The sequence below is a fragment of the Gadus morhua genome, chromosome 16, assembly GCF_902167405.1.
Source record: "Gadus morhua chromosome 16, gadMor3.0, whole genome shotgun sequence".
NCBI classification, from domain to species: Eukaryota; Metazoa; Chordata; class Actinopteri; order Gadiformes; family Gadidae; genus Gadus; species Gadus morhua.
The window spans coordinates 22,154,509-22,175,401 of record NC_044063.1 but is presented as its reverse complement, the minus strand read 5'-3'; the positions used below and the strand labels follow the sequence as shown (position 1 = coordinate 22,175,401).

Sequence of the window (20,893 nt, the reverse complement as noted above, 5' to 3'; positions counted from 1 at the left end):
TGCTTGTTGAAGCTACGCTAAGGCTCTGCTTGGGAATGTGATGGACAGGCCACATTTAGGTAGCATAGCAACTACATCATAAGCACAGGCTGCAAATGTACTGTGAAATATTCCATTTAACACTGTATTTTCACCCATCAAACTCTTCATCCATATCTGATCGTGATCGCAACACCTAGCAAACTGGGATTGCTGGATTCCTGCAGAATCTTCATGAACCATGAGATAATGGGACATGTCTACTAGGGCCCGACCGATATAGATCTTTGAGCGCCGATGGCGATGCCGATTATTTTCAGAGAAAAATTACGATTACGATTTAATCGGCCGATTAAAAACAAAACAAAAAAAAGCATATAAAACATAGTTTTTGATACCTTAAATATACTTTAAACACTTTTGACGAATATGTGAATTGAATGCAGAACCTTTGAGTTTTTAAGAATACATTTACAGTCAAAAATGAGTGTAATGTAAAATGTAAAATAAATAACTAACTCCCAATGTGCTGCGCTCGTGAGCAGTGACTAACACGTGCGTGCTGAGCACTATGGTCTCACCGTTAGAGTCTACAGTATAACAAATTAACATGGCCTGGGACCTAAAGAAAAACAGGCACAACATGCTCAAACAACGCGTCTTGTGTACATTGGTGAGGTGAGCGCGCAGCTGCCTGAGCGAGCGTGCTTTCATGTTGTACGGTAAAATTCAATCTCCTCTTTTTTACTCCAGCTAAAGTTGTTAGTTAGCAAGGCGAGTAGGAGCGCAATCTGCAGGGTACTAAGCGCAATAACATTTCTAAAAAAAATGAAATAAAAAAATAAATAAAAATAAATCGGTTGTAATCGGCGTCTTTTTGGCAGAAGTTGATTATTTTCAAAAAGGCTATAATCGGCCGACTAAATCGGTCGGGCCCTAATGTCTACGGAGTGCACCAGTAGACAACAGTTAATTATTCCTCAGTATTTAAAAGCACAGACAAGAGATTGGAACTCATTCGTTTATACTTGGATAACTGGTAAGTCAATGGATATTATTATTCATAAAAGCAATTGTGTTGAATTAAAAGCTAAAGGCGGTTTCAGGGTTTGGAAATGGTACTTCCGCAGGTGAGCCTTTTCTTCAAATGTAGCATATGTGGAGAACTTTGCTCCTCTTGGATTGGTCTAGATTTCCACTGACCTGATGGAAGGCCGTCTTTTATGTGGATCCAGTGTGTTCACACGCCACATGGCATTGTCATGGACTGCCGTGTGGCTCACCCTCGTTATCAGCCCGACTCCTACGCGTACATGTTACTTCAGGAAGAGTGTCCTGTGTTTCCCTCAGGCCAACCTGAATGACTCCCACAACCAGATGGTAGTGCACTGGGCGGGTGAGAAGAGCAACGTCATCGTGGCCCTGGCCAGGGACAGCGCCGGAGCCACGGGCTCCAAGACCAGCTCTGTGAGCACGCACGCACAAACACACACACGGTTTACTATCAGCTATTTCTTCAGGTTTTAATCCATCAGTCTTTTGACCTTTTTAGATCTTTTGAGTCAGAGTTTACAATTAGTATTGTTAGCATAGCATGTTTGCTGACTTATCTTGACATGTCGTTTTCTCGTTCCCCTCTTCTTCCCGCTCTCCTCGTCCCGCCCAGGTGTACGTGTCCTACGACTACGGGACCAGCTTCGTGCTGGTCTCGGACCGCTTCCGCCTGTCGGGGGCCAAGGAGGACCGCAAGCAGGTCATCGCCCAGTTCTATCACAGCCCAGCGGACAACAAGAGGGTGAGACATCCAAACTGCTCAACAAGGGGCCCATCTGTCCTGCTGCATTTTGTAAACACGCGCACACGCACGTAAACTCCCCTCCTCCAGCTCTCATGAAGGTGCTGGCCGTTCCAATAAACCAATTCAATGAAAAACAAATGTAAACGATAAAAATAATAATGGTGCGCTGCTGTATTGCCTTTGGTAATGCTGGTGATCACGGGAAGGCAGTGTGTAACAGCGCTCAGAGCAGGGAGGGATGCAGCTCCCTGACATGTCGTGCTACTGTCAGTGACCAGCCAAGCTCTGGCTCACCTGCTGGCCCTCAGGTCAGCCTATGGAATAAAGAAGGAGATGTACTTAATCCTGTTACACTCTCTCTGTATTGACCCATCCTCACTTGCTGGGAGCATTGTGCTGCCACACAGATGAACCATGTCCAGTCCTAGGCCTTGGTTATGGGCAGAGCACAGGGAAGTCTTGCACCTTTTGTGGTCTCCACATGCTCAACACGGTATGGCCCAAGGTCTTCAGGGTGACCTCTGGGTGACCTCTGGTTGACCTCTGCGTGACCGTATGGCTCTGAGGCCCCAGAGCTGACCTCTGACCCTTGTGGCCCAAGGTGTGACCCAGCCCTTCATCTCATGGAACTGGGTGGGAACAAGGGTTATGGTTGGAAACCATTCCAGGTGGTTCTGATGCTTACATGCTGAACTGATGAAGTTGCCAGCTGCAATCTGGAAAGGCAAACTGCAGTTACCTGTGTACCCTGGTGCTGTCCCACCCACCTGCTGATGCTAGATTCTAGCTGCTCTTTAGGAGCGATTTGATGTGAGTAAGGGATCAGAAACAAAGGTGTGCATTGTATGGTGTGTGTGTCAGCGGCGGTATTAATATGAAGGATGTTGGTTGGTAGCTCATGAATGGCCATTGAATTTAGTCCAATTCCAGGAAGATCTCTTGTTAAAACCTGATTCTTAACCCGATGCATTTAGGGCTGACTTCATTTAGTAGACTCATATTTACGGTCTTTACTCAACCAAGATTTAAACAAAAGAATGTGCGCTAACTGCCAGAGTGGCCTTAGACCCTCAAGTGACTGAAATCTGATCAAGTAGAAACAATCAAATGTAAAAAGTGTGCTTATCATTGTGTTTTTCTCCCTACGGCTCTCCCCTTGCTGGCCTTCAGTACCTGTTTGCAGACGTCACCAACTCGTACCTGTGGAACACATTTGACTTCTGCAAGACGGTGCAGGGCTTCCCTCTGCCCTTCAGGCCCACCGACCTCCTCCTGCACAGCAAGCAGGCCCACCTGGTGCTGGGCTACGACAACCTCCACCCCAACAAACAGGTAGCATGCACACACATCCAACGCCACGCAGAAGCACACACACACCTCAGCTCCCAGCCCAACAAACGTCCAACACCACACACTGTTTATGGTAACTGTTTATGGTATCTTTTATATTTACCAATAGAAATCACCCATTTACCAATTCACTCTTTAATTTATTGAGCAATAAAACTTTCCATTCAGAAAGATGGCAGTATGCCTGACAAAAGTTAATTTTACATTGAATTGAACATTACCATTTTTCATTGCTTTCACACCTCAATAAAATAATAACAAATCATTGAGTTGACGGACTGTACACACACAAAGCCCTTTCAGTTTTGTACCGAGGTAGTTTATTCTTTTAAACATGGATGTATTAAAGAATGCACACCTACTGATTGTAGTAACCCTTCTCCGTGAATGACCTTTACATTGAGTCATCCATCTGTCGATTCACTGATCTCTGACTGGCGTAGGAAAATGCAGATGTTCGCATCAAGGCTGATGGAAACATTTTTGACGCCAGAATTTCCTCCTGGCTTTTTCTTTCATAATTTATTCCATATGCCTCTGGCTTAAAAGTAGCATTAGCATTGTTTCAAATTAAAAGCAACAATTCAAAGTGCTTCCTACTTGTGACAACCTGTAGGTCTCTGCCTTCAACATAAAGTGCAAAGTCAAGTGAGCTACTTGAGGTCCAACTATCGGTGGACAGAGCTAGGTACGGTGTCTCTCTAGGCAGGGGCGCAACTACCTACTTTCTGGGGGGTATGCAGACACATAGCAGCCCTCCCCCCTCTCTTTGATCTGGGCACAAATTTGACCTAAAACACACACTGATATTTAATCAAAAAATTCATTTTGAGTGCACCAGGACAGATATCCAGTGTTTTTTTTAGAGGCCGCCTTTCTAAGATGCTCTCCCAGTGTAACATCATACCGTGCTATGAGATCAAGGATACCCAGAAAATGTCCCTTTCTAGGATTTCCTAACTGTGCATTTTGTCCCCCTCGGTGGCAGGTTTCTTTCTGCAAGGAAGAGTATGCAGTCGATCACTCAAGTCAACAGGCTCTCTGCAATTCGCTTTCAATAGTTTTACCTAGGCATAAGCGGGATGCCAATTCTTTCCACATCATATAAGCATTTATGTGGTAACCACTTGTTTCATGGTGCTTCAGTATCTTTGAAAGAGACTGCCAGTTGTTATACCCCACCACAAGGCGCGTGTCAGCAACTCTAGCTTCACTAAAAAGCCTAGATGCAAAACAATAGACTCTGTTAGAACTGTTGGAGTACAGTAACCAATAGGGGTGGGAAAAATAATCGATTCTTTGATGCATCGCAATACTGTGTAGAACGATTCAGATACGGTAATAATCTTTTTTTTTCTTAATTATTAACTTATTAACTTTTGGATTATTACAGAGTTATAAAGTATCAACTTTATAACTCTGTTTTTACTGGGTCTATTGACATAAAACAAAGACTTGCATAGAGATTAAACAAGTTCCTTTATTTTTCTTGTTATGATCCGTTATATTGTAGGCTCCATTCTGATCAGTACAAAGTTGCAAGACAACAGTAACTGTTGTTTTACTAGTAGTAGATTTAGCTAACCTGAATATTTACAAGCCTCCTCTTGATACACTGACATAAAAACGACTGTCTTTCAACCACTTTGAAAAGCTTTCTTTCATCCGTGTGCACCCTTTCTCCTTCCCAATCTTTCTTTTTCTATGTTGTGACCCTGAGGGCTTTCTTCTCTGCCTCTCCATATTGAGGTACGTGTCATCAGATGACAATACGGTTCAAATGAAGACACTCTGGCGCTCGCCTCCAGGGCGTGGTCGCGGGGGCGCCCACTGGAGCGCCGTGTGGGGAGGAGGGGGGGAGGGAGTCGAAGGAGCGGGGGGCGCCTTATCAGTGACGTTCCTCTGTTATTGATCATCATATCATGTACACAAACGCTGTTAAATACAGAAAATGCCGACTCAATTTTTTTTATTTCCATCGCTTTGGCGCCCCCTCTGGTGCGGCGCCCCTATGCGCCGCATATAGTGCATACCCACTTTTTGCGCCACTGTCTCTAGGTATAGTTCGTTTTCAATTTCGCAAAGTGTTGTTGGAAATGAGGCGGCTATGCTTACGAGAGGGTTTTGCTGACAAGTGGCCGGCTGACAGCGGTGTCAATGAGACATCATGTTAGAAGTGTTTCCACTCGAGGGGCCGACAGTGGCAAAGCAATGCCTGCAGACCGTACCGCGTTTGTTACGGTCTTCCTACCCTCGTCATCGCATTGAACGCTGAGTCAAAGTGTTGCCACACAGCAGATTTGAAAGAGGGTGGTGAGGCTTGAGACCTGCTTATCTGTCCTGCATTGTCACGCTGGAGCTGAGAAGATATTTAGTTTCCCCTCCAGCTCGTATCTGCATGTTTTCAGAAGCTTTGGGGGTCAGGTTGCACAGCTGGACTGTAGTCCGTCTGCAGCACAATGAACTCCTTCTGGAGATCAGGGGGACAGTGATACCGAAGGACAAACACTCACACACATTCCCTCACTCCCTCACTCACTCCCTCACTCCCTCACTCACTCACTCACTCACTCACTCACTCACTCACTCACTCACACAAGAAAAGCAGTTCAGGTGGGCAACCCCGCCCCCCCCGTAATAGTTTTGGTAAATTAATAATTCTGACGTTCATCACCGCTGATACAAAGATCCCAAAGATTGCGGTTTTCATTCATTTTTCCACATCTTTTGAACATCGGTTGCTTCTTAAATATACTTCTAGGGCTGCTGAGAGATTTCTTTGTTCAAGTTTACTGCAGGCTTCACAGAAACCCTTCTGCAACGCAAGGCTGCAAGCCCCACTTAAATAATAAGTTAGCTAAATATTTTTGTCCTATTACGATATTCTTGTAGTTTTTCACTATATAACAGTATCTTAAAGTACATTCCATTTAGATCTCGTTTGAGTCAGTCATTAGTAGTAGTGTGTTCTTGTTACTTGTTGTATATTGTACCACGATCTCATGTATAGAGTAGTCTCTGGAATAACTGATTCACTGTCCACTGCCGGCCTGGTTCTCCAAACACAGTGTTCCTCCACAGCCCTCTCTCTCAAGGCGTCACATGCAGACCTACGGTAGAAATGGGCACTGACCTAGATTCCCAACATGCACCCCTCACCCTTTTATGTCTTCTCTCTCTCTCTTTCCTCCCTGTCCTTTACCTTGTGCCGCTGTAGTTGTGGAAATCCGATGACTTCGGCGAAACATGGGTGTTGATCCAAGAGCAGGTGATGGCCTACTTCTGGTAAGCTTTCCCCGACAGAAGAATGTATGCAACTGTGGAGTAGAGAGTGACATCACATTATCAATTTCCTGTGTGGGCCTTGTAACACCTGAGCTAAACATCACTTTTTGAAAGCTTATAGTTTATACACGCGATTGTCATGCCTACAAAACACCATTCCTAACTGGACCTCAGCTTCACTGTCTGTGCCCCGATTCTCCAAACCATTCCAATCCCCTGCTATAATTGTGTCCCACAATATCTGTTCAAATACACCTGTGGCGTTGCTCTGTGGCGCTCAAGTTGCACCAGTCACAGACATGAGAATACTGGCTTTACCAGAACTAGATACCAGAACTATGACTGCAATAGGATACCATAATCTACATCATTGGCGGCTGGTAATTATAAATGTTGCGTAGGGCGCAGTAATAGACGGGGGGTCAGAATTTTTTTTGAATTTGGTAGATTTGATTTACGGTATTTTGCATTAACTATTACCTATCACCTACTATTCATTCAGATTCATAGCCTACATCCTGACTTGCAGGGCCTGGACAAGCTTACACTGCATATACAGACCTACTGTATAGCCATTGCAACAGCCATTGCTATTTGACCCATTGTTGTTATTCTGATATTGAGACAAATCATGATCACTGTCCTATAGCGTCCATTTTTTGTACCTCTCAATGTCTACGTCCAATGCAGTTAGAAATGTGAAACAGTTGCTTCATTTTGTTTAGATGCTACAGGCCGAAAGACATGTTGTTGTGTTGCGCGAATGCTGCTGAGGGAGGTAACCTATTTGATTGATACGCTGAATTGTCCAATCATGTGGTGATAACACAAAAAAAAAAGCGATACCATAATTGGCCCGGGGCACACAATGGTGCAACCCAAGGGCGAATTTTCTTGCGCCAATGAAAAGCTGTCTCTGCTTGATAGACAGCAAAAAGTTTGCGTGCTTACATTGACTTCAACGTGGCCGGCGCCCCTGACTTGGAGGAGGGCTTTATTTAGAATGACCAATAACTAGCCTAGCCCAAATCATTGACGTTCAGATGCATTTAAATGATTGCTGGCAGTGGCAAGTACGGTCTATTACACGATTAAACGAGGATAAACACTATGTATTTTTGTTGATTTATTTCGTATTTATATTAGTTGATTCATAGTTGGCAGATATATTCAAGTGAATATTTCATGGAGGGGCGGCGCCCTAGCGCCCTCTATTGACCCACCGCCACTGATCTACATACTGAAACGATAGCCCAGCAAAATCCTCCTTACATCAGGACAGTGTTGAGCGCTGAGGAGGCTGATGTCCTTAGTGTACAGACTGCAGAGCGCTGAGGAGGCTGATGTCCTTAGTGTTCACTCTGCTGAGGAGGCTGATGTCCTTAGTGTTCAATCTGCTTCATCATTCTGCTTCCTCCTCGGGTTGAGCTGCAGCAGAATCAAGTTTACGACTTACAGTTGATGTCATTTATTTATGGTCATAAATGATGGTCCTATTTTTATGAAAGCATTTACATGGTATATAGTAATCTGATTTGTCAGTTAACTTTACATATTTGAAACCAGATCACTTATCAAACAGCATCATTTTAGTTTTTGGAAGCTGGTCAATAATAATGTGGAATTAGGTCACAACGGAAAAAAATATCCATTGTGAAAAATCTGTTTATTGTCGCAAGAAGCTCGAAAAAGACAAAGAAGAGTGCTCTCCAGCACACATTCAGAGAAGTAGGACATGGAAAATACCCAGTGTTTAGCAGTAAAATAGTCTTCAAAGTAACATTTTGAAGTCAAATAATCTGAGCCTACTACTCTAGTTTATACCAAGAAATAAACGCATTCCTAGTGTTTGGTGTTGAACGTTTCTTTTAGATGCTCTTCGATGTTGGGTGAATAAAAGTACCGTATACCGTGCAGCCCTACAGAAAACCAGTCAAATCTGCCAGGTCATGGTTTATTTGCAGTGTTATTTGGGTCCGGCCCCCTCCTGTTCAGACAGACCTGGCCCGGGCCAATCACCAACCTTTATCTAATATGGGTGGGTTTGATGTACAGTGCAGCCGTAGGCGCACGGCTGAGGCCTTTTCAATAACAACCGAGATGGCTGCGGCTGATGGGACTCTGATTGGTTGTAGGTCTTTCCAAGTGAGTCCAGAGGCATTTACAATACATTTTAGACAATGACACCCCTTGAAGCTCTAAATGAAATTGGATGTTCCAGACTAAGAAACATTTAGGAATTGATTAGGCAATGTAATGCTTTATAAGATGGACTGCATCCAGCCATAAACGCATCATATATGAGGCTAGGTGTGTGGCTATATAAGAGGGACTGCATCCAGCCATACACATTTCATGTGTGAGGCTAGGTGTGTGGCTACATATGAGGGACTGCATCCAGCCATGCACACATGATGGCAAGTGGGAGTGAGGGTGAGTAAATGATACGTTTTCCCCTGAATTCCTGTAGGCCAGAGCAAGTATTTGTCTAGGAGAGAAGTGAGTCATTGCATCTCTGAGTTTCCTACCACATGCAGGAATGCAGTGTTGACTAATCCCAGTAATGTCATGAGGATAATGAGGATAATCTACAGATCTGATGCAGGGAAAGGAAGATCCCACAACAAAAGCACCCACCCGCTCATCAAGCAATACCCTTCCAGATCAAGACTAACGCTGGATGGAACGGGATCCATTTGACAATCGGACCTTTGGTGATTCATGGCCCACAGAAATTGAAAACAAAAACAAGAAAAACCTGAATTGCTGGAGCAATGGCTCAGCCTCAGTAAACTATGCGAACAGCCAGCAGACACGCAGCAACGCGGAAAGATTGGTTTGTAAAATAAACTGCCCTTAGCCTGGGCTAAATCTTGCCCCTAGCCTGGGCTAAATCCTGCCCCTAGCCAGGTCTATTCACTGCCCCTAGCCAGGTCTATTCACTGCCCCTATACACTGCCCCTAGCCAGGGCTAAATCCTGCCCCTTCCCAGGGCTTTACACTGCCCCTATACACCGCCCTTACATTTACATTTAAATTTTTTACATTTACATTTACATTTAGGGCATTTAGCAGACGCTTTTATCCAAAGCGACTTACAATAAGTACATTTGTCATAAGAAGTGCATCAATATATCGCTGTCGGTACAGAAAGGATGTTCATCGAACCAAGTGCAAGTACAACAATCACTAGGCTAACCAATTCCCCGTGTTACAGCAATGATAGCAGCTACTGCAGTTGCTACACAGTTAAGTACTATAATACAATACAATACAACACAACTCAATACAGTGTACAATGGTGGCCAGAAGGGGGAGGGTGGCTATGCAGTGGCGAGGTGGACTCTGCACAGGTGAGTCTTGAGTCTTTTTCGGAAGATAGTGAGCGACTCTGCGGTCCTGAGAGCGGCAGGGAGCTCGTTCCACCACTGAGGTCCCAAAACCGAGAAAAGTTGTGACTTTGCTGAATGGCCTTTGCTAGCTCTTAGCGATGGCGGTACCAGACGTCCAGCTGAGGTAGTTGAGCTGAGGGATCGAGCTGGGGTGTGTGGCTTTAGCAATGCTTGGAGGTAGGCAGGGGCAGTTCCATCGACTGCCTTGTATGCCAGTACCATCGTCTTAAATTTGATGCGAGCTACTACAGGGAGCCAGTGGAGGTCCCGGAAGAGTGGGGTCACATGGGAGAACTTCGGTAGGTTGAACACGAGGTGCGCTGCCGCATTCTGGATGCGCTGCAAAGGTTTAATCGCAGAGGCAGGAAGTCCAGCCAGGAGTGAGTTGCAGTAGTCGAGGCGGGAGATGACCAGTGATTGGACTAGAACCTGAGCTGCTTCCCTTGTGAGGAAGGGCCGGATTCTGCGGATGTTGTAAAGTGCAAATCTGCAGGATCGGGCCACCGCAATGATGTTTGCGGTGTAGCATAACTGATTGTCCAATACCACACCGAGGTTTCTGGCAGTTGGAGAAGGAGATACAGTGATATTCTCAACGGTGACCATTAAGTCCATGTTTGGGCAATCTTTCTCTGGGATTAGGAGGAGCTCGGTTTTGTTGAGGTTAAGCCTCAGGTGATTGGCAGTTGTCCAGGTGCTGACGTCCGCCAGACATTCCGATATGCGTGTTGCAATCAGGGCTTTATCAGATCAGGGGAAAGAGAGAAATAGCTGAGTGTCGTCAGCATAGCAACTGGTCGAGGAGAATGAGAACCGAAGAGAGGGACGAGGCTCTGGCAGCACGGAGGGACTCAGTCACCGCGAGGAGTGCCGTCTCAGTGGAGTGTGCCTTCTTGAAACCTGACTGGTGAGGGTCAAGAAGGTTGTTAGATGAGAGATAGGAGGACAGTTGGTTAGCAACGGCATGTTCCAGTGTTTTAGACAGGAATGAAAGAAGAGATACCGGTCTGTAGTTCTGGATGTCGGTGGTATTAAGAGTTGTTTTTTTGAGGAGAGGCTTTATTCTGGCAGTCTTGAAAGACGCTAGAACAATGCCTGAAGTGAGGTAGGAGTTGATAATTGAGGTGAGAAATGGGCGGATCTCGCTTGAGACATCCTGGAGGAGAGAGGAGGGGATAGCGTCAAGGGGGCAGGTTGTGGCATGGTTAGATGTTATTATTCTGTTGACCTCGTCAGAGGTGAGAGGGCTAAATTGGGTAAATATATATATATTTTATGTTAAAACATAAAATATTTTATATTTAATATTTAACATAAAATATTTTATATTTTATGTTAAAATATGAGACAAAATACAAGTTCAATACTAAGTGCAATTTTGAAAATGCATTACGATTATTGACTCAAATGTTTGCAATTTCCAATGGAGTCTTGACGTCAAACTCTTAACATCTTTATATTCATTGAGTCACTAGGGTCACGCTCCTCCCGTAAAGTCTTTACGGGGCGTTTATACAGGTCATTGTTAAGAAAGGTGGAGGGGTGATGGACATGTATTTAATGAGCCTTGATGAAGAGGGAATGAGGAACATGGAGGATCAGCAACAGCTCCAAGCAGCAAGCCCCTTTCTGCTCCGCCCTCTGCTCAGTCACCGGGGGGGTGACTGAGCAGAGTCCTACCCCTTCCATGTAGTCCCAAACACGTAGGCAACACTGTGCTCTGTGTGGAAAGTCCTGGTTTTACTGTCCCTGTTTGGTGTCTATTGCTATTTTATTACCCTTTAGTTTTGGCTTTACTGTACAGTGTCCTTGGGTGACATGAAAGGCGCTTGAAGTAAAATGTATTATTATTATTGGAGTGGCCTGATTGCACCTGTAAGGCGGTCGTTCAGTCAGTCTAATCCCCAGGGCCCAGATCAACCATAGTGCCAAGGATGTTCAAACCTTTATCGGCGGGCTCTCTCAGGATGCACAACAACCAGCCCCTCATGGTTACAGACGGGTTGAACCCCCTCCCTCACAACCCCCCTCTAGGCTGACCAGCAGCTGGGATGTGAGTCCAGTTGGTCTTCTGAAAGATTTATAGTTTCATTGATACATAAAAGAAGCTGTTTAATACTGTTTGTGTGGAAGACGGCTGGTTTCGGCAGCCACACCTGGCCCTGTCTGATTGGACTCTGGGGCTTGGTGAGGCTGCACACGGGTTGCACATTGTGTCATCAGTGTGTACTGGTTAAATCAGCCATCATAGCGCTCTCAGGGAGATCTCCTGCATGGCAGGAGATCTGACGTTAAACATAGAGGTTAGAGATTGTGTTCTAATGTTCACTATACAATGAACCCTTCCAACCCTGTATCTTTAAAGGTATTTTCTTCTATGTTTTGTTATGAGAGCATTAAGAGAGTATGAAAAAGAAAACTGGTGCTTTGAAGCAGGAGCATGAACATGATTCAACCCACACCACACCCCACCCCACCACACCACACACACACATCTTTCTGGGAGTGCCTCTGCGATGGCAGACGTGATCCAGAAGCGTCCGACTGGTTGAGCAGGATTTTTTCCAAAGGAGCCCAGCTCTCCGCTGAGCTTCACTGGGAGGCTGGGGAGGTCATCCGCTCAACTCATTAATTGTAGTGAGAACAAAGGGCACTGAAATGCACGTATCACTAATTACCTTTTTAATCCTGACTTATCCTCACACCGGACACTGAAGCTCATCAGCAACAATCTCCCCCACTCCTTGTCTTTGCCTACTCTAACCTACCCCCTCTCCCTGGATCATCTCTTCATCTTCTTCTCTTCCTCCCCACCTCCTTCCCCTTCCTCTCCATGTCCCGCCGCCCGCAGGGGCGTGGAGCCCTACGACCCGCCCACCACGGTGCTGGTGCAGCGCCGCGAGCCCCAGGGGGTCTCCAGCGTCCTCAGCTCCACCGACTTCTTCCAGAGCAAGCAGAACCGCCGCGTGGTCCTGGAGCACGCCGACAGCTTCCAGCTGCGCGACAAGTACATGTTCGCCACCTCGCCCCGGGTGAGTCCGCGGGGGCGGGGAGGCAGGGGAAGGGAGGACCTGAGACCCGGGGATGAGGGGAGTGAGACGGGGAGGGATGTATTAATACTCGGAAGGGGGTGGGCATCGGGAGTGGTGAGGCAGGGAGGGAGAGCGCAGCAAGGAGATAAGAAGTTAGACGGGCAGGCAGGGAGGGAGTGAGGCAAGAGGATTGAGTGAGGGAGGGGTGAGGCAGGGAGTGAGGCAGGAGGAGTGAGAGAGGGAGGGGTGAGGCAGGCAGGGAGGGAGTGAGGCAGGAGGAGTGAGAGAGAGAGAGAGAGGGAGGGAGGGATGGAGTGAGGCAGGGAGGAAGAGTGCAGCAAGGAGTTGAGGCTTGATTCCACCGGACGCGTTACGGCAACATTACGGCAACATTACGGCAGCGGCACGTCTTGGCCGCGGTCACCGCAGCAGATAGGTTCCACTCTAATCAATGAGACCATTTCCAGAGGGCGCGGCTGCGGAACGTCTCAGCAACGTCCCAGGAGCGGCTCGCCGTGCCGCAGCGCTATCATTCCGTAGCATTTCTATTTTTGCCGCAAGCCGTTGCTGAACCGCGTCAATTTCAACAGAGCAGATCGATCAGGGCAGGAAGTGAAAAAGTAAAAGCCATAGAGCATTCCGGTCAAAATAAAACACAATAAATAAAACACCAACATTATTACGTCATGACCGGTGGCACCAGGTCAGCAGTCAATCAATCAAAGGGTCTCAAATCATCCTTTTTATAAGAACAATGTCAGAAAGGACAAAGCCTGGCATTTAACTGCAGTAGTTTTGGGAGTGGAAGGTGAGTACATTAGGTTTAGGGTTATCGCGGGATCTCGTGGTCTCGCGGGAATACGGCTGGCTCGCAAGGCAGCGTTGCGCTGCCGTAACGCGCCCGGTGGAAATGCAAGCAGGGCAAAGTCGCGGCCAAGACGTGCCGCAGCCGTAACGTTGCCGTAACGCGTCCGGTGGAATCCCCGGGTTAGACAGACAGGCAGGGATGGAGTGAGGCAGGGAGAGAGGGAGGGGGTAAGGAAAGGAGGGATGGAGTGAGACAGAGGGATGGAGTGAGGGAAAGAGTGAGGCAGGACTCCAGACTTGCAGTACTCCCAGAAGTCTGCGTCACAACATGAATGCTCAGACCTGCTACGCATAGAACTGTGAATCCAGTTTTGGACGGAGTGCAGGAGAAAGAGAGCAAAAGGAGTCCTTTAATCAAATAATATTAATGTAAACATGAAGTACCCACAGCGGTGGCTTTTTTCCACAGCATAAACGGATGAGGGGGAGATAAAGGAGAACACTCATTTAATATGTTTGCCTTCACAGCTATGTATTTTATGATCGTCATGTACTGTGTTTATCTAGTGAGCCAGGATGTTATCTGATCAAAAGAGGTTATTTGATATTATGATATCGTTCTGCAGTGTCACTAGCTCCGCCCATAGCTAGGATACTCTTTAGAATCTCTTTCTTTCTTTATTTCTCTCTCTCTCGCCTCTCATTTATATATTAATATCTATATATATATAACAGATTGTGTCAGGAATACATTAGCGCCTTCCACATGACACATGACTTGTGTTTTTTCACGTTTGGCTGAATCCTCGAAGCTGCTTGTTGATCTGTTATCTTGTCAGCGGATGACTGTTGGTTCAGCAAACGCTGCCTAGCTGATTTTGCAGTGAGGCGCTACACAAATTCAGTTCAGTTTCAGAGTTGATTGTGTGATTAGTTAGATGTTGTTTCAGAAACAGGTTCCACCAGAACAGCAGAAGGTGTTCTGTATCCTGCCTTTCACTCCTCAGGTCTGAAGTGCCCTAGGATTTAATAAGGAGAACAAACCGGCCTATTACAGGGCTTCCTTAAGAGGACACACGTTTCAAACGTCTTTCAAGTTTCATTGCTCTTGCACTGCTTCCGTTTTTGTAATCTTTTTGGCTGTTGAACAATGCTGTTTCTTCTGTTTATATTTAAATAAGAAAGGTTACGACAAGCATTTGTTTTCCACAAAGAACCTGAATCACCACTAGAGCGTGCAATGAATTCCTAGATAATACAGGGCATCTAGCATCTGCTCCATCCATTCATTCCATTAATGCATTTGTTCCTGCAGAAGTTGCTTGGTAGACCGGAGACGTCGTCTGTTCAACTGTGGGTGTCGTACAACCGCCAGCCCATGAAGGCCGCCCAGTTCATGACCCGCCACCCCATCACGGTGAGTCTGCCCGGTCCAGTGGGTCTCGGCGGGACCTCCGCTCGCTGTCTCAATGGAGCAGGGTGCCCTTCACTGGTGTTACATACGACTTCCTCAGAGGATCGGTTAACAAACATGGCCAAATTTCTGTTAATGAAGAGGCAACTGATTTAAGGGATTACAATGGAATACATAGAGGACCCTCGCATGATTTGTAATGTTTTCCTCACTATTGTGTATTAATGTAAAAGTGATATTGGTATTAAATTATATCCGGTTGAGTCCAGTAGGTTCTGTAAGATGCTACCATTAGCACAAGGCTTGACCTGCGAACTTTGTCCCACGCCGTGCAGGAGTACTACATAGGTTCTGTAAGGGCTAACGTGTTCCCTCGCTTCAGGAGTACTACATAGGTTCTGTAAGGGCTAACGTGTTCCCTCGCTTCAGGAGTACTGCATAGGTTCTGTAAGGGCTAATGTGTTCCCTCGCTTCAGGAGTACTGCATAGGTTCTGTAAGGGCTAATGTGTTCCCTCGCTTCAGGAGTACTACATAGGTTCTGTAATGGGCTAACGTGTTCCCTCGCTTCAGGAGTACTGCATAGGTTCTGTAAGGGCTAATGTGTTCCCTCGCTTCAGGAGTACTACATAGGTTCTGTAATGGGCTAACGTGTTCCCTCGCTTCAGGAGTACTGCATAGGTTCTGTAAGGGCTAATGTGTTCCCTCACTTCAGGAGTACTGCATAGGTTCTGTAATGGGCTAATGTGTTCCCTCGCTTCAGGAGTACTACATTGCCGACGCCTCGGAGGACCAGGTGTTCGTGTGCGTCAACCACGTGAACAACGTCACCCACCTCTACATCTCGGACGTGGAGGGCCTCTCCTTCTCGCTGTCCCTGGAGAACGTGCTGTACTACAGCCCCGAGGGCCCAGGAAGCAACACGCTCATCAGGTTAGCCTTTGATTGTCCCCGCCTAGTAGCCCCCAACTAACAGGTCAGCTGACAGGTCAATCAAAATCTAACAGAAAATGGTTTAACTACACAACTACGCATTGCTTCAAAAATTCTTGATATGGGATCGCACAGCTAATCGAGAAGTAAGCTGGACATCTTTTGCAACGTTGTGTAATGTCATGTTTATCGAATAGTCGAGGGAGTTGACGTATCAGTGAACCCATGTTTCAGCTGGAATGTGAACACTGAGATTTAAAGAAAGTGTTTGGGCAGAGAGTTCTATGAAGGCGGTGTGGGCGTGTTATCCCCATGGTTACTGGGCACATTGCGGTATTATGCTACAAGTTTCCGATAAGCTTACTATGAAGCAGAAATCAAAATATGCTTCTGGTCAGACCGGTATACGGTATTCACACACATCCTCACACGCCGTAGCGTAAAGGTGTCAGGGAAGCCTGATAAACAAAAGTTATTTAGGTGTACTTTCTCTTTAGGGGGATGGTTTGTTAGTTGAGGAAGTAGTTGCATATTTGCCTGCATGCCTTGCAGGCAAATATGTGAGCTGGACTTCTAAAGCGATACTATTGCCCTATAGACCCTTTGAGGAATACCATCAACCAAGTATGATCGAACAGTTTTACACAGTAAAAAGTGGGAAATCACAAGCAAGTTAGATTTACCCAAATGATTGATTCAAACCAGGCAATTGCATGCATACGACACAAATGACACTAACACTAACAGTTAATAGCATAAAGTAGGCCTGCTGCCTACATGCTGTAGTACTTTCACCTCCACTTGGGGTCACCTGACACAGCTCAACGATGCCCCCTACTGTCTCCCCCTCACACGTTTCCCAAGACACTGTTTCACAGAACACCTGCCCACCTAACACCTGTGACCGACGCTACCACTCTATAATTAAACATCATGTTGTTACAATAGAGTGGCTATGTCATACCCTATGTTATTGTCCCTGTCCGCCAGAAGTTAATGAGCGTTCCGCCCAGCTTCCAACGTTGCCATGGTGACGTAAAGTAAGGCAGCTGACGCGTCTCTCCGATGTGTCGACCAGGTACTTTGCCAATGAGCCGTTCGCCGACCTGCACCGCGTGGAGGGGCTGCGGGGCGTTTTCGTTGCCACGCTCGTCAACGGCTCGGCCAGCGAGGACAACATGCGCTCGGTCATCACCTTCGACAAGGGGGGCACCTGGGAGCTACTGCAGCCCCCCGCCGCCGACAGCCAGGGGGGGCGCATCGACTGCCAGGTAGACCACACGCCTTCATCAGAGACACCCCGTGACATAGACTGGGCCACGCTTCTGTTATTTGGGGTTTTAATTAGGGCTGTCATTTAAACGCGTTATTAACGGCGTAAACGCAATCCAATTTTAACGGTTAATTTTTTTATGGTGCAATTAACGCAAATTCATATTTAAAAAAAAAAAAAAGTTTTTTTTTTTTTTTTTTTTTCTTTGGCTCAAAACAAAGAAGCATGACCTGACTGCTATGTTCAAGGCAGTATGTTTGTATGTTCATCGTTTAATTGCACTATAGGCTTTTTTTTGTATCTTCCTGTTTTGATCAGTATATGCCAATGTTGTTTGCACAAGGCAAGCCGATGCACTTCTCCATGTTCATAAGAGCATTAAAATTAGAACAATTAATGGGGCAAAAATCAAGGGATATTTAGCATTGAAAAAAGATTTGCGATTAATCGTGAGTTAACTATGACAATAATGCGATTAATTGCGATTAAATATTTTAATCGCTTGACAGCCCTAGTTTTAATCTTTTAGATTATTATTGTTCTGGCAAATGATAGGTTATTATCTACTTCAGTTTTACTGAAGGAGTTATACCAAACCACTACAACATATATGTTGCCCATATCTCAGTGCAGTCCACATCTACTTTTGAAGACCAGACATTATGTTCATTTCTTAAATAATGTTTGCGTTAAGCAATCAGGCACATTATTTAGTCAGATACAAGTCCACTCCAAAGAGGTGCAGGGACTTGAACCTGGCCCGCTGGCTCACAGGACCGATGTTCTCCTCTCTCTCCCTCTCCAGCTGTCCAAGGGCTGCTCCCTGCACCTGGCCCAGCGCTGGAGCCAGCTGCTCAACATGCAGCTGAGGCGGATGGCCATCCTATCCAAAGAGTCGGCCCCGGGGCTCATCCTGGCTACAGGTGAGCCAGGAGCCACTCGGTCTATCAGTAACTCAACCATGGATAAAAACAGTGTTCCACCAACAATACGATGGCGATCCATTACTGAAACACAGCCTGTTGTTAGTTGGCCAATACTCTGCCTCACCAGGCAGTTGACCTAGTTTTCATGGTTGTGTGTCAAAGAGGATTTTGAGGAGAGCCTGTTGAGAGGTCTTTTTAATAGTAATTAGTCTGTAGTAGCTTGGTTGGATAATGTGCCATTAGCTTTTTGCATGAGCTCCTTTTGAAATGAATCCAGTAGCCTTGCAACTGGAGCTGAAAGAGAAGTCTATTCAATGCTTAGTAAGCAACTCATTGCTTACCCAAAATGAATTCCTGAATTAAACTGAACACGTTAAGGTATGATGTGTAATTTATAGTGCTAGAGATCTCAATCAAAACAATAACCAAAGACGTGGTTTGATGACGGGGTGAAGGAGCCTGGGACCACCACTGCCACCGGTGAATATACGTAAATTTAACTTCCTAAGTTACCATTAGATGGGTCAACCATGCAGCTGTAGATAACGTTAGATGGTTAAATCGTGGGTCAGCACAGCGCTCCTAAGGGAAGTATCGCTCAATGTTATTTGAAGGTTTGAGTGAAGGAGAGTTCAGATGACGATGGGGACATTTCCTGCAACAGCGGGAAAAATTCAAGAGAGACGCTTCGGTCTTGGTTGGACACATTAACAAACGCATAAACAAATCAGGTCAAAGGTCAACCAAAAGTGGCATTTCTCTTTCGGGATCCTTTCCTAATGTTAAAGTGTTATCTAAGCTAAGTCAGTAGCACCCTCTAAAGCACTTTTAGAGGCTGTTCATGACGGGCATGTCGCACATCTTTTTAGGGTTATGGCTGAAAGTTTCTCGCTCACTACTGGACCAATCTCAATTTGGACTCAGGATGCAGTAAACAAGTGTTTTGAATAAATGTATTTCTCTGCCTTGTATCCTCATAAAAAGTGTAAACTTATGTCCCCATACCTATTCTGGAGGTCACATAGTCTTTTGTTTGACCACCTAACCCCTCTTCCATCCAGGTTCGGTGGGCAGGAGCCTGGCCAACAAGCCTAATGTGTACGTATCCAGCAGCGCAGGAGCCAGATGGAGAGAGGTCAGTGATCTATATGTTTCAAACGACACACAGCCACTGCTAAATGTTTCACTTGATACCTGATGTGCTGACCTTTCTTGCTTTTTGCTGCCAAGATTTCCTGATTATTGTCACTTCAAAGTACACTTGAAGTGAGACCGTAGGGCCTGAGGCCTATGACAAAGTGGTTGACGCCAAAGGTTTATCAACTCATGAAGGATGTACTAAACATAATACAGTAGCACCAAATTGATATCCGCTGGGGATTGGAATGTTAACCAATAAAACCACGAATAAAATGGTTTGAGCATTGAAGTTACTAAAGGGTAAAGGGTCGTGTTGACAAACAAAAGCATAATGTAATTGGACAAAGAGTCCAGCTCTGATGATAGGATGATGTCTAAGATGTTCCGTGTACCCCAGGCGCTGACCGGCCCTCACTTCTACACCTGGGGGGACCACGGCGGGCTGCTGCTGGCCATCCCCCAGGGAGGGTCCGCCACGCACCTCAGGTAAGGCCCTGCTCCGTCAGGCCTGGGCTCGAAGAGAAAACTCACTGAAGGACCGAGCGTCCATTTCTATTGGCGGATCCTTTAAACCGAGTAGTCGACAGATTTGTGTCTGGATAAGTAGTGCTATTGCATCAACCTTCACAAAAATTACATTTCCATGAGAGTGTAAATCCAAAAGCATATGGCAATGATGGGATGGACGGTATAAGGTTACTGACTTCAGTCTGATAAAAAAAACACACCATTTGCTTTGCCATATGAAAACGGTTTGATTCTGTTCTATTGGGCATCAGTCATCCGAAGTATGTGCTGTGTGCTTTGGGCTTTCCAAATTGGCTTTGACCGTCTGATGTAAACCCAATCCGTGAGCATGCTAACATGCTAATGCCACCGAGGCTAATGAGCGAGCACGCGTTCAAGTCCCTGGGCCGCTTTGAAGTGGACTTGCCATTGATTGCATAACGGGGCTGATGTTTAGTTTGATTTTTGGTTATAGCCCCCCCTGTCGCCAAATAGGTCTTAGACTCTTTGGAGACCTGCTTACGTGTGGTTTCTATATTTGTACCATGCTTGACAACTCTTAGAGTTGTTCGCCCTTGGAATGGTTGAAGTCAGTGTTTTTTTTTATTTTGAATGATCACTGTTTGATGGAAAACATTCCAAGTGACCTAAGGGGAGTCCCAGGGACCTAATCAGGGCCCACCACCTTATCGACCCCTTGGGTTCTCTGAAGCAGACTTGTGAATGGTTGAATAATGGTGTCTCATTGCATTATTATATTTGCGCTGAACTTAACAACAACTTGAGGTCAGGCATGATTAAGGATTATGAGTAGCACATTTTGGGTACATATGCTCATTTCATTTTACAACCCACACATGTTGCATTGCATTTCGTTGTACTTTGTACAATGACAATAAAGCTTTCTATTCTATTCTATGTTCATGTTTGGAGTGGTTGATATTAGAAATTAATAATAGTATTATTAATTTAAAAAAATCATATTCGCAGGTATAGTGAAATGTTATTTGCACTATTTTATGGCATTATAACCCCAAACCGGAGGAGCTGATAATTACT

At 45.7% G+C, this 20,893-nt stretch overlaps 1 protein-coding gene across 1 annotated transcript in view; it reads left to right on the top strand.

Moving 5' to 3' along the window:
• Positions 1-20,893, top strand: part of sorl1 (sortilin-related receptor, L(DLR class) A repeats containing) — a 54,926-nt gene that overhangs the window by 3,882 nt on the left and 30,151 nt on the right. Inside the window, exons 2-12 of the mRNA XM_030381513.1 lie at positions 1,330-1,446; positions 1,646-1,774; positions 2,948-3,109; positions 6,345-6,412; positions 12,656-12,836; positions 14,959-15,060; positions 15,819-15,988; positions 17,067-17,259; positions 18,067-18,184; positions 19,249-19,322; positions 19,725-19,813. Coding sequence (XP_030237373.1) covers positions 1,330-1,446; positions 1,646-1,774; positions 2,948-3,109; positions 6,345-6,412; positions 12,656-12,836; positions 14,959-15,060; positions 15,819-15,988; positions 17,067-17,259; positions 18,067-18,184; positions 19,249-19,322; positions 19,725-19,813 — 1,403 coding nt within the window. The remainder of the gene's footprint in view (positions 1-1,329; positions 1,447-1,645; positions 1,775-2,947; positions 3,110-6,344; positions 6,413-12,655; positions 12,837-14,958; positions 15,061-15,818; positions 15,989-17,066; positions 17,260-18,066; positions 18,185-19,248; positions 19,323-19,724; positions 19,814-20,893) is intronic.